Source organism: Carassius carassius, chromosome 17 (assembly GCF_963082965.1).
Source record: "Carassius carassius chromosome 17, fCarCar2.1, whole genome shotgun sequence".
Taxonomy (NCBI): domain Eukaryota; kingdom Metazoa; phylum Chordata; class Actinopteri; order Cypriniformes; family Cyprinidae; genus Carassius; species Carassius carassius.
The window spans coordinates 17888024-17902791 of record NC_081771.1 but is presented as its reverse complement, the minus strand read 5'-3'; the positions used below and the strand labels follow the sequence as shown (position 1 = coordinate 17902791).

General features: G+C 40.4%; 1 protein-coding gene across 2 annotated transcripts; it reads right to left on the bottom strand.

Moving 5' to 3' along the window:
• Positions 1–1404: 1404 nt before the first annotated feature.
• On the bottom strand, positions 1405–13825 carry lmo4b (LIM domain only 4b). 2 transcript variants are annotated; one of them, XM_059571194.1, is made up of 5 exons: positions 13659–13825; positions 11405–11645; positions 5707–5803; positions 5215–5370; positions 1405–2353 (listed from the first exon to the last, which is right to left on the bottom strand). In XM_059571194.1, exons 2-5 carry the CDS (start codon positions 11638–11640, stop codon positions 2345–2347), a joined length of 498 nt encoding a protein of 165 aa, XP_059427177.1. In that variant the 5' UTR covers positions 11641–11645; positions 13659–13825; the 3' UTR covers positions 1405–2344. The 2 variants fall into 2 exon arrangements, with proteins under 2 accessions (XP_059427177.1, XP_059427176.1); XM_059571193.1 differs by having other exon boundaries at positions 13474–13824.
• Between the last annotated feature and the right edge of the window lie 943 nt (positions 13826–14768).

Here is a 14768-nt window from a genome sequence, read left to right as displayed (position 1 = left end):
CAGCTGAATATTTCACCAAAATATGCAAAAAAATATATAAAAAATATATAAATAATCTATCTCTCTCTCTCTCTCTCTCTCTCTCTCTCTATATATATATATATATATATATATATATATATATATTTATATTTGAGGTCAGTAAGTATATGGATTAAAAACACTGTGCATTGTTAACATATTATCTGTTTATTAGTACTTAATCTGCATGACCATATTCATAATCCTACCCAATACCTATAGACTTAACAACTACCTTGCTAACTATTAATAAGCAGCAAATTATGAGTTTATTGGGGCAAAAGTAATACTTAATGAGAATTGGACCTTAATATAAAGTGTAAGTGAAACTTTCTATTGCAAGAATTTAGATTATAAAATTATCTCCACACTGCCAATAAATAAAAAAGTATTTATTAAGGCACAAGTGGTAGAGCATTGGGTTAGCAGTTGGTTGCGGGTTCGATTCCCAGGGAACACGTTAGGTAAAAAATGTTAGCCTGAATGCACTGTAAGTCGATTTGGATAAAAGTGTATGTTAAATGCATACATTTGAACCCAAAATGGCATTACTACCAAAAAATATATATATATATATATATATAGGCTATATATATATATTTTTTTTTTTTAAGAGTGTGTGAGCTAAATAAAATTGAATAGAGATGTAGTTTTAGAGCTTACCACAGGCTTTAATAAAATGCTATAAAAAATGATGGATATGATGAAAGATTGTCTCCATGCTCCCTGTCCACCTGTCTGACATCTGAGTGCGGATTATAGCAGAGCATTCTGGAAATGCAAATCAGGCCCACTTCATACCCATTAAGTCGAGCAACAGCTTCAAACGCCGATTTGTTCTGCAAATAGCCCATTCAGTGTGGGCCCAAAAAGCTGCAACACCTTTCTCTCCCCCTGCGGTAATTGAATCTTCAAAGGGGCATTTCCACCCCATCTTTGTCCGCTACAAGGACCATGGAATGAATAGCACGTTCATATGAAAAGAGAAGAAAGTATACATGTTTATCCACGTTCAATTAGCCACCATCCGCATTCATAATTACGACATAAGACAGAGATGGCACCGCATTTAGGAAGGTTCATAAAAAAAAGCTGAGTTTTGCTAATGAGCTCCGTTCTCAAGAGAAACTCAACGAGAGGAGTTACTGAGATCATACAAATCCTTTGGTCTCCTGATGGAAAATCAGTTCTTTCAGATACTGTACATAATTCATATTGAGTGATTTCAGAGAAGAACACCTGCGAGAGGTTTAGGACTAACCCAAGGTAAATTCATGGCGCTTGAAACACAGTCCACATACTTCATTGAGCATAAAAACATACTTTCAATTCAGCTGCCAGCCAAATTTCATATTGACACAAAAATGCATTGAAAGACTTCAGTTGGATTAAAAAAAGGGATGTTTTTAATCTCATTTTTTATTAATTAAATACACCATATTGGAGCAAACGTCTCTGAAAATATCACAAATAGAATTCTCTCTCATTCTGCATTTATAGGTTGACAGCTATGAGCTTCATTTTTTGTTTGTTGCGTGATTTCAGGTTGGAGGGAAAAGGGAACAGGGTTAGCTGCTGTGTGTAGTATGTACGGTAGCCACAACGGGACAAAAACATTTACATGCATACATACTGTACATGGTAGTTTTACAAATACACCAAGAGTGTTCATGATTTGATTTCCACAAAAAAGCCACGGATACTTCTTTGAACCCAGTCTTCGGGATCTTTATATCATCCGAAATGAAACACATTCCCTTTACAACATCTAAAATATAGAAAGAGAAGATACCATGTTGTGAAGAAAAGGAGAATAGACAAGGTAGGACAAAAATATAAAGGAAAAAAGAAAGTCAGTATTCCCCACTACATTTTCAAACAAGTGTTATGAAAGCAGTTTCAAAAATCGCTGCAGTGGATCAGCTTCATTTGTCATTTTAATTTCACCCTTTCTGTCTCTTTTGTTGTTGTTTTTTCGCAAAACAACGTCCTCCAGCTGGTCTCTCTCTGTGTCAGTCTTTGAGTCCCTCACGATCAGAGGTCTCAACTGGGTCAGTTCATAGAGTCCTCAGTATTCCCCCTCCAGGGCCTCATGGGTATTTTCCATCCATGATTCAGGAGTTTGGAGTGAAGGGCGGGAAAGGGGGGCTCTGGCTATTGCAGGTCAAGGTGGAGCTCAAGCCTGAGATTGGCGCTCTGGTTCGGGGTGGTGGAACTTCAAGAAAAGGAGTGGGATGGGGGTCCGTTCTGAAAAGGTTTTCGGTGACAATGAGCGAGGGGCTGAAATGAAGGCACACATCCTGTTTTGAGCAACACCGGCATCCTAACACACCTGGAGGGCAAAGAGAGAAAACCGGTTAGACACACTTAAACAGAAAAAGAGAATTACATCCAAAATTGACAAAGCTGAATTTTTTAAAAATCTTTTACAAATATACTTTAAAACATAAAAAGTCAATTATATTATATATGATTATGAAATGGCTTTTAAAACATTTATACACTATTTAAAGAAAAAACATTTATTGACTACAATTATTGAAAAAGTCATGTGGTTTAACTATCAAACCTTATCTAATAAAAAAAAAATGTACGAATATAAATATAATACGATGTATATTCTTACTTGCCCTGTCTTGAAAATGTCTAATTATATGATATTTTCAGAGACGTATTGACCTTTTTGGTTCTGTCTATGGTTTCATATCAGTTTTTTTTTTTTACAAATATAAATATAATACAATATATATTCTCACTTGCCCTGTCTTGAAAAGGTCTAATTAGCTGATATTTTAAGAGACTTATTGACCTTTTTGGTTCCGTCTATGGTTTCATATCCAAATATATATTTTTTTTTTCTCTTTGCACTCTGGTCACACGACGAGTATTAATACATGAAATAGATAAATGAATCTAATTACAGACCTTAATCATGTTCAGCTTCTACAGAGGTGTATTCAAATAACTGGAAGTATGAATGTCATTGACCCAAATTAACTAAATGTCCATTTTGCTATAAACTACAGTCAGCAAGTTTTGAAAATCAAATTCTTAAACATAAAAGCGATTAAAATAAACTGTAGTAGTAGTAACTCTAACAACTTGTCATTTAATATAGTAACGTCTTCCAATGGGAGTCATAAAAATTGCACGTTCTCTTAAATAGCATACTCCATTTCTATTGTCAAATGAAGACCGCCAGCTCTGCTAAAGCCCCCTGCTTAACTTATTGATCAGTAAAGCTTTCAAATCCATCTGCCGCCCTATTTCCTCTGCATTTTAAGTGCATATTGTAAAGTTAGTCTCTTTTTGTCTCATTTTTAACAATGATGTGCCACAGTCCCCAGGGAGCTAAGTTCTTGCGCAGCAGAGACAATTATCCCAATATCCAAGCGCAGCATTCCGCTTTCACAGACAGTCACGGCAAACTTTTTACCCCCTAACATTCTCCTTCCTTTTGTTTTTTAAACATTCTAGGGGGCAATTTGCTTTTCCCGTCTTACCTCAAGTTACTAAGGGGTTTCAGGCTACTGTAATAGTAATTGCGAGCCCCCCACGCCACCCCACATTGGAGGGCTAATTAAAGAGATGGAGGCTGTGAAGGTTTGGATCCCCTGGGTTCAGGCTCAGCATGAGAAAGGTAATTTGTCTGTCCTGAACAAAGAGATTAGGGAGAAGCCGGGGAGCTACTTAATAAATGAGCATCAAATGTCCTCAGCCGTGGACACGGACAGCACCAATTATGTCACCATGAAATTGCACATAATAAAAACAATGGCTGCCGGACGAGGCCTCCTATCTGTCTAGGGAAGCGCTCAGTCGGTTCTCTCTCTCTCGCTCATTTCTCCTTTCTCTACTAGCTTGTTTCAGCTCCCAGCTTATTTCTAAAGGTTCAGAATAACAGCAAACTTCCAAATTTGAGCAAAGAAAATGCACCGCAATCTCATAATTATTTAATAATCTGATTAGATCTGATTCTCTCTGTACCAAGCGAAAACATGACTGTTTAAGTATCTCCTGAGGACACGTGGACCTTCTCTGTTCCTGCTGGTGGAGAGGGGTCTCTGGGTGTATTTAAGAACTCTCTCCGCTATAATTAAAGCAGCGAGGCCAATATTCAGATTGCATTTTAGCATTAATAATTCAGCTGTTTTCACTACAATTGATGTCGGCATATAAATAAACAATGAGGCCTCATATTTACACAGCGGCAGCCGCCGAGCGAGAGCAGGGGAGAGGAAGGAGGAGGAATGGCTTAAACAGACATTTAAAATTAAGCTTGATAATGCAAAGGCTTTCAATTTGAAACGCAACATGCTCTTGGAGCTAATTTGTAAAAGTGACGATGCCTTAAAAGGCCTCTAACGGAGCACAGAGCTTAATGGAGCTGTTTCCCCGCTCACTACGTCTCTCCTCGAACTATTTTTTCCCATTGAAGGCGAAATAAATGTTCACTAGGAACCCGACAACTGTCCGATCTCTCTCGTATATCGTCTCCATATCAATACTGATTATGTGTCACTGAGCTGTTATTTCCAGTGCTGCCGAGTGATACAATCGGCTGGAGGCTGACTACACAATGAAGTCTTATTGCAGACGGTCCCAAAGGCGAGAAGGGGAATTAGGTAAATAATTTGCCTGCTTGGCATCTGGTTTTGTTTATTTAAAGCTCGCTGCGCAGCGTCGGAGGAGCAAATAGTCAGACAGAACTGTGGCAGTGAAAACAGAGATGAAAATGGGACAGAATGCTTGACTCATTTTATAAAAAACTAAATTTTAAACCAAACCAGACTAAGAAATGAAAACATGCCTTTTGTTGTTGAGCAAAGTGGATGCCAGGGTTTCCTGTTTTGTGATCTTATGGATGGCGAATGAACTATACATAATCAGTATTGAATGTGAATGTGTCAGGGTTTGGAAGAAGGAAATCATTTTCACGTTCCTTACCCATCCTGTAACTTAAAAGCTTGCGATAGTTGTGATTGAAGTTAAGATTAATTGTGATATATAGCTTCCAGCCAGGAAGAATTACACTTGTCCTCTACACCATGTTATGTGTTAGGAACACTGAATGGTGTTTATTGCTTAAATAAATAAATAAAATAGAAATAAAAAGATACATAAGTGATCCTGAACCTATAGTAGAGTATTTTAAGTGAGATGTTTTGATAGCAGACAGATAGCGGCTCTCACTTTCTGGTCAGGCAGTAGAGGATTGGTCTGCAGTGAACTCAAATGGCCGTTGATGAGTGCTGTGGGTCTGTCGTGTTCGCAGAACAAGCTGCCGTTGATGTAGTGAAACCTGTCACCAGGGACCAGCCGGTTCCGGCAGGTAGAACATGTGAAACACTGCAGGAGACAATGAAAAGGACTCAATTACCCACAGTTCTCAGCACATTACATCCCATGTCTGATCAATCTTTGGACAAGTTGAATCATTAATATCCAATATCTTTATTTCATACAGAGATTCTACATGGGCATTTAACACAGATGAAAAGACTAACTAAAATTGAAACGCAATATTTCTGGTACTGAATTTGGTATCAATAATAGACTATTTTTATAGAGAACCCCATCAAACAATCATTGAAAAGCAGACTCTATGGAGTGTGAAAGGATTCTGTAGTGCAATGAAGCATTTAATTCTAGAGCAGCCGTGGTCACTTGAAGATTAAAGGTTACCTTGAGATGGTACACGTTTCCCTGTGCCCTCATAACCAGTTCACTGGCTGGGATGGACTGACCACATGCGCTGCACGCCCCACTGTTCCCAAATAACCTGTGAAAAGAAACAGAGGCATGTTAGTATTGTCAAAATAAGAGATAAAGTGTGAGAGCTGAATCTAAGGCAAAGCCTAAAACAGAACATTGTGAATGCCACAGCATGACAGAAATTACCATCAGTGAAAAGCGGCCGAAAATATCATGAACAAAAATATAAAATATCAGCTACAAAGAAAATTATTCATTAAGATACAGAGACATTAAAATACTTTGTAGCACTTTATTGCACTTTCTGGAGCTTGACAGTCATGGTCACCATCCAATCTCATTGTATGGAAGTGAGCAGCCTTAACATTTTTCAAAACTTCAAACTCAATTTGTGTTCTAGGTTTGAAAGTAAAGGTTTAGAACTAGGGGTGAGTAAATGCCAGTAAATGAGTTTGAGACATGAATAACACCAGGTCCTTATCAACACTGACACTAACGAATACTTCTGTGTGCATTAAAAAGGTTCGTTAACCTGTTTGGTCTTGTTTTACTGTAACAATGAAATCCTTGCAAGGACAGGTTAAATAATTTCAATCCCATGCCCGGGACTCCTTTTCTCCCTCTCGCAGTCCCTCTCTCTCTCTCTCTCTTTCTCTCAAGTGCACACATGCAGAACAAATTACATCTTCAATATTCTGATGTAGGAAAAATAAAATCACAGTAATATCGGCAAACCAAAATGAAAAAATCCTGCATCCTGTCCTCCAAAAGCCTCTACCACTGGGACTAAGTATTACCTTTGGTGTTCATTTTTTGCAACCTAATAATAACCTAGAACATAAGCAATCAGAGACTAAGAATATTTGATTGTACATCTAGGCGGAGACACAGCGCTTTTGCCATTAGGACTCAAGCGAGTGCTCAGTCACTGCCGCCTTTCCATTAGAAACCCCTGGCTACCCGGGTTGATATATAATGTGCATGGGTTAACCTTTTCAATCATGGTGTCAACATTTTAGATTTGCTTCTGCTCATCTCTTTCGTCTCTAACCTTCCCTCTCTCTCCCTCGCTCTCTCAGTCTCTTGATAATGAAATGCTTGCTCCTGCTTCCTTTCTATCTGCCTTCTGAGTCCACAATTTAGATTACTTCATCTTGCCGAGCAACAAACTGAATGAAATTTCGATTTGAGCAGAAAGTAATTTACTGGGATCTGGACCCATTTGTCATCATATCTCACTGGCTGTTTGCTCTATCACTGCACTTTTCCTATGCAATCAAATAAGACCACAGCATCTGACAAGCTCCAGAGAGAGAGAGAGAGAGAGAGAGAGGGAAATATGAGGAAGAAAGCAAGAAAGAAAGAGACCGTCAGAAGGATAGAGGGAGGGAAATGGGGAATGACCACAAAAGGATATAGAGGAAAGTGATGAAGGATACGTTGGGTGTTCCTCGTGTACACAGTAACAGATTAACTCCAGAGTTCACGGATTAATTTCGTCCACCAAGATATTTCCAACTCGTAAAACGATAAACGCGCATTGTGCAGATTCTGATATAACATCATGGGATGCATGTGAAGTTCTGCGTTCTGACATCGAAACAGCTGTCACCTGCGACATTTTGCATACACGTGTGGTGTTTATAGAGGGAGCTACATGACGAGCGAGTGAAGCTTTAGAGTTTCTCTTCAGCGGCGGCGGCTGCAGGGTGAGGTAGGGGGAGGAGGGGAAAACAAATTTGGCTGTGGCATCGATTGGAGCAGCTCAATCAAAACTCAATTTCAAACGTAATTAGCTGTAGGCTTGTGACAACAGTGCAGCTTCAATGGCGTCGATGGGCCAGTCATGCTAGGCAAATGTCAGGGGGGAAGGTCTTTAAACGCTGCAGTTTGATTCACCTGTAAAATGACATCTTGCCCCGGCCTTGAGAAAGCAATCTGCCTCGCCACAACATGCGCTTGATTCGACAATCCCTGAGCACTCGCACCTAAATTCGCTTACAAGCGCACATTATTTTGAATCTGGGCTCAGAGTGTGCTCCCCTTTTAATTGTCCCGGTGTCTTTCAGAGGAAAAGCATGAAGAATCTCCAGGCAAAATCTTTTTATTTTCTTGCCTCTCTATACGAAGCATAGCAGGTTAATTATTTGAGCAGGGCATGGCTGCTGATAGCATTTGATTTAAAGGCCTGAAGACTTTAGGTGCTCAATTAAATTGCTATCAGTCTTCTCCCTTACCTTTAATGGTCTCTATCGCCATTGAACTTCTGTGCTGACGAGGGGAGTGTAGAGGAGTGTAATCACGGGTCACCGTAATTAAGGCCAAGGGACTCTTAAATTGAAATGACACCAACAGTTTTGGCTTCCTTCTGCTTAAACCAGCCCTCTCTTTTGTTGTTTTCTCACTTTCTAGGTACCGTATTTTCCGGACTATAAGTCATAGTTTCATAGTTTGGCTGGTCCTGCGACTTATAGTCAGGTGCGACTTATTTATCAAAATTAATTTGACATGATGAACTAAGAGACATGATCCAAGAGAAAACATTACCTCTCGCGGCTGTAGACGGTAATGTTTCCTTTTGGTTCCTGGTTCTAAATAAATGCGACTTATAGTCCAGTGCGACTTATATATGTTTTTTCCCCTCATCATGACGTATTTTTGGACTGATGCGACTTATACTCAGGTGCGACTTACAGTCCGAAAAATACGGTATTCAGCCCTTTGATCAATCAGAGGAGGAGGATTTTGTCAGCGGAAACTTCGCGGAATGCTGATTTATTGACTTGCTCCATTTTGGAACAAGCTGAATAAAGAGGGGCTACAATCTACGGCTGTCTTTCATTACGAAAGTAAGACAAGAAATCTGTCTGTGCTCCATAGGCGATGTCTAGAGGATTTAATTTGGATACCGGCTGTGAGGTAAAATACAACCTAGCAGGGCTGTTTTAGGCCATCTGGCAGAAGCTCGGCCTCTTAAGCGGAACCTTTTGAGTGGAGTGATGTAAGTTGGTACAACAATGATTTCTGCAACACAGTCCATTAGAAAAATGCCTCTCAACATTAGCAGCCAAAGCACCTTAAAAGCACCGAGCCATATTGATACTTAAGCAGGGCTTTGCATAATGGCAATGTTACATTAGGGAGAGAGAGAGAGGGAGAGAGAGAAGGTGGGTGGGGTGGAAGGCGAGAGTAGGGGGAGATTTCACGGGAAAGAGAGCGGCGGGAGAGCGGGCGGAGGGGGCTGAGAGCAGCCAAATGACACTCGGTTAATTCAGAGTAACAGATCTAGTCCCAAGTGGATTGAAGGCCTTGAATTAATTCTGTTATGACAAATCAAGATAAACGTTTCCCCTAAATTGCATGCGATTTAATTAATTTCTGAGATCCAAGTATTTCCTGGCTTAATAGTTCACATGCTCCCGCGCTGTCATAGTGCTTGAGTGGGCAGACTTCAAAGTGATATTAAATAACCAACTATTAGATTTACCTAGCACATTCTATTGGAAAAGTGCCATTTAATTACCTGGCTCTATTCAATTAAAATGACAGTGTTTTTTCCCCCGACCTAATGGTCACATGATTGCTCTCTCCCCAAATTAATTCCCCCTCTCTCTCTCTCGGTCTCGGTTCTCTCCGGCTCACACAAATATCAGCGATGGCTTAGGGACACCATGATTTCCAATGAGTCCCTCTATCTACAACTCGGGGCGGTCGCCCTCGGCGCTGGTGGCCTCGAGCAGAGTAGTATCAGAAGCCTATCATCCCATGTCATTTCCCCCATCTGCCATTAGGGAAAATGGGATGCGTTTTCGCTCGCGCCATCCCAATCAATCGCTAAGCCTTTTTGCATCAGTGGTATTAATATAATTCTGGATATGTAACTTCATTATTTACACAGCAAGGGCAATTTAATAATCCATTACAAAAATAAGGGAGGCCCCTTGAAAATCCCCTAAGGGGACTGGCCTTCGCAATAATCCCCTCTTCTCTCTCTCTCTCTCTCTCCTTTGCTCTCCCGCTCTCTCAAAAGCCAATTTGGTTAATTAAATGTTTTGTTTGCAATGTGGCTCTCATTCATTTCGGACACGTCATTGGAAGCGGATAGGAGCCAGCCACTAGATCTCATTAGATAAAACCCATCAGGACTAAAGGAAAATGGAGGGGGACTCTAATTAAAGCTTTTAATTGTGTGGACTCACTGTCAGATGTTATTTTTCCCCTCTCTCTTATCTCTCCTCAGATCACAGGCTCGCGCGAGCTGTGTTTTAGCTCCGTTCTCCAGCCCGACGTGCTCTCATTACATGGAGAAAGGTGTAGCTACTTTTCCCTCCCCGCTCGTTTTAATTAGGCTTACAGGCCTGATTCTAGAGGCCAGTCTTGTAGACTTGATCCCTTCAGATCAGGTGGAGTGGAAAGAGTGAAGGCACTCTTCACATTTGGACTGGTCGTCTCAGGTTTGCTCTGGTTGACACCTGTTGATCCAGCCTGCCAGCAGCAGTGTCAGTGCGAGGCTTTGCTGAATTATCCAGGGCGAAGCACATGCCAAGGTAAATGCTCACTAACAACTGCACTTCTGCCAAAAAACTTTTTTTTTCCGGCAGGAAGAGCTGAATATATCATGGATACTTCATTTTATGAATGAATTTTTAAATTGCTCTGCCTGATTTAATAAGATAAATACAGTTGTTCCATTATCGGTGGCCCTCACATAGTGTTTTTCCATTCCTCAAAACCAAACAAAATAATGCAAGAAGACTGCAAACTTCTCAATGCAAGAAGTTCTGGAGGGCTTTCTGTTTGCCCTTGCAGAAATCAAGGCGTTGAAGGATCAGCCTGTCAAATCAGGCCATCCACATCAGCTGAGTGTGACTGCCGTGCCGTCACCCCGCCACCGCTTTGGGTGTCAGACTTACTTGCATAAATATTTAAAAAGGGTCTTTTTGCTAATTAAATGGTCTCTTTGTGATAAACAAAACATGCTGGAGAGGATGTGAAAACTCTTTTAAATTCCTGCAGAGTCGAAGGTCAGCTCTGCCTTACCAATCGAGTTTTCTAGCATCTCGTAAAGAAAACACACACACAGTCCTAGCAGCGCGGCTTCTTTTGCTTAAGGATGAAATATGGAGAGAGCCACAGACTTGCAGATGTTCTGGAGAAAGAATCTCCTTCGTCTTCTGCTCTGTCAACATGTCAGTGGCTTGACCTCTTTTTTAAGAGTGTCCCGTTGAGGGTTTAACCAGCGAGCTTTAACGAGGGCCGCTGACGGTACAATCTGAGACACATGTTCTCAATGGAAAATACGCTCCGCTCCGTGAGAAGCTTGATGGCTTGTAACTTTTTCCTTAATGTCTTTTTATTTTTTCTTGACAACCATCACTTCATCTAATCATTACATGCCTAATGTAATTTCATGTGGTCTTCGGACTGTCATAATATCCAGATGTATGAAATATCTGAAGTTTGGCTTCAAAGACCATGAAAAAGGAGCTGAGCAAAACTTCACTATCCTCAAAACACATTACTGAAGACCCCTTTTAAAATGAATTTCACAAGCGCAACAGAAATCTGAAGGAACGTCAAAGAATGTCTTTATAATCATAAAAAGACATCCCTTAAACATGTCAATGTGGTTCCGATTGTGACTTTCAAAATAATAAATGCAGCTAACCTGATGTAGTCGTTTCTACATAGGATCATGCCACTCTTGGTGTAGCAGGATGTGCCGATCTCTCCGAGCTGGGCCTGGCAGCAGGAACATTTCAGACAGCGGCTGTGCCAATAGCTGTCCATGGCATACAGGAGAAAACGGTCAGCGATCTTTCCCCCACATCCCGCACAGCGCTTCCACGACAGAGATCCCGCTCCAACAGGTGGGGGCTGGGCACTTCCTCCAGGATTCACCATTGTGTCTGCAGAAACATAAAGAGACAGCCAGGATACATGGTTAGAACTGATGGTCAATCGGGAGTTAAGGTGTTTATTCTTTTCTTTGGAAAAACCCCTTCAAAAATAAATTATATAACTATAAACTGCATATATAAAATGAAAACAAATAAGAACAGTGTTCCTAAAAGTATTCAGATACTATCAGCATTACATTACAATTTCTCTGACAGGAGTTTTGTCCTTGCAATATCTAAAACACCTGGAGCTTGAACAGTGACCCAAAACATTGAATGTTTTCAGAGGCACGCTTCCTAAAAGCTCTTTTGAAATAATTGAAATGCATATAATGCCTCCAAGCAAGTCTGAGAATTGTTTTAAGTGGCAGGCTGTCCTTGATCTTAATCTAAGTGCTGCAGTCAGCTCCTTTGGTCCATTTGTGATAAATGTCTGTTCGCTGATAACATTAGAGTCTCTGGAACAATTAAAGAGGTGCTGGCTTTTGTTAGGTTGTCTACATTGCTTTTAAACTATATTTACCTCAACCTTCATGATGGCTAACATGAGAAGCCAAAGCGCTACTGTGGCCAGAACTGGGGCAGTTAATTGGGGAACCTTGAAGTTGTGAGAACCATTCAAAGGTCGACATATTCCACTTGCTTTCACTAAGGTTATCAGATGACGGATTTCCAGCCAACATCATGAAGAACATTCAGCAGCGTTTTCTTTGGAGACTGGTCACTGCCGCGTGAAATTACCCCGGGTATGCTGGATCATTCAGCATATGCGAGAATCAGTTAATGCCGACCCACAGAAATATCTGCTTCCGACAGAAATCACATTAACCACAAACCCTCATTTACGGTTGCAGTTCTGTACTTTGGTCTGTTGATCCATCAGTACCGCATGCGTGCACTTCTGCTCCATCCTTCTACTAATACATCTGAAATTTTAATCTTTCCCAGGTTTCATAAGGAGGATTGCTGGACCGAAGTGGGAAAGATTAAAATTTAAGATATATTCGTGGAAGGCTGTAAGCCAAATCTTTGTTGAAAGGTAATTAGAGGAGAAGAGGGAGGCGGGGGGCAGAAAACATTGCATTGAGAGAGAGAGAGAGGCATTCAGTAACCCCATTAGTGGAGGCTCTTAGGGACAAGCAATACCTTAGTGCCGATTAAATCTAAAGGGAGATGAATCAGAGACTGAAAGTGACTCCCCCAGATAAATAAGATCGGACCATCGTCAAGTTTCATTCCCAGTAAGAGGAAAGAGGGGAGATTTGAAGAGAGGGAGGGGGTGGCTTTTAAGTCAAATGGGCAAAGTCAAGTAATTACACGGACAAGCAATTTAAGCGAGGGGATGTGCAGAAATATAAAACAGATCAGCAGCCCATGGCCAGTAATACAGATCGCAGTCCTGGAACCTAAATACAGCTGCTCCTACTACAATGCACAAAGCACAGCAAAAGATACAGAATAGCACTTATGTTATGGTTCGTTGATCATCTGTACAGCACGCGAGCACTTCTGCTAAACGATTTTGATACTATAAACTCAAAACGCCTGCTATTACCATCGAGCCTCTATTTTTGTGGTCTTGATACGAATAACGTAAACACACAAACAGATACACGACATTACGATCTCTAGTTATGACGTTATTTATTAAGCTCGTGACATGCAACACAAATCACATTTAGAATAAAAACTTCTACAAAATAATAACTGACATATTTATGCATGCATTTCACTAATCTGGAACATAGTGTCGATCCGTCTCAAATGCTTCTCCTTCTCGCGACATGAAACTACTATTACTCATAAAGTAAAAAGTGTTGTTGAGAAATTTACTTACCTATTTGAAATGCAATGGTTGAAAGGTTAATGAAAAATTTATAGCAGTCTGTTTTGTCAGTAGACAATAAAAATAACGCGCACAGTCCAACAAACTCACAGACGGAGCGCGTGCGTTACTTCTCACTGCTGCGAAAGAGTGGAGCAAATGGAGTTTTCAGATTGTATTTCCACGTTTGCCGTCACCTTTTCAGATGTTCTGGTTTTCACTGGAAAGATGGGCAGCGGTTTTGTTAAACAAGCGTTCGGGAATGTCTTCCGTAATTTCCATAGATGAAGGAGAGCGCCTCTGTTCGTCACCGTCCTCCGCGCTGATGTCTCGCCGTCGCTCGTCGCTTGTGCTCTACATGTGTCGGTGACAGAAAAAGCCCAGAGTAAACCTCCTCTCACAGGATGACGTCAATCAGGCTGCGGCCAATCACGAAGCAGCCCATTCAAGCGGAATGACAAGTCCAGCCAATCAGAAAAAGGCGAGATTGACTTAGACACACACTGTTCAAAGGAAGAAAGATTGAGGTTGAGTGGGCTCTTTTTGCATTTTTTTTTATTTTTTATGGTTAGACAGGACCGTGGTTCTCAACCCGGAGGGCCGGGACCAACTAGGGGGCCTCAGTAAACTTTCAAAAGATCACTAAATGCCTTTATTACTACAAAGAAAAATAACGCAATTAAACGCAAAATCTGCTAGAAATATATGTTCGTCATATTTCTCACTTTGGATAAAAAGCAACTTTAAACTGTAAGCTATTTGAGCAGATAATGAAGAATTTCTGCAGAAACAAATTCTGCATCTGGAGAATTTCTCTAGTATCTAAAAAACAGATTTGTTACTGACATTGTTGTCTCATATTACAGGGAAATCTTGAGAGTAAATATGATTTGTATGTCCCACTTTATATTGTCCCTAATACCTGTGTACTTACATAGTAACTAGATGTGTACATAGTATGTAACCACAGTGTAAGTACACATTGTTACATAGTATCAACAGCATTATAATGTCTGTGTAACTACACATATGTAACAACCCACTGAATGGTATGTGTAAGTACAAATGTGTAACAGGACATTGGCAACACTTTTTGGTTATGAAATACAAATGTGTAGCAGGACTAACACTTTTTTTTGGTATAGAAAGTGTTACACTTTATATTAGATTTATCATGTAATTACTCTGTTATACAGCAGCGGCCAGTAAGTTAGGCTTTACATATAAATTGTGGTTGGTGTCCAGAATGTTACACTTTATATTAAGTGGACAGGTCCTGAGGGGTTATCTTTTTGTTTTATTTATTT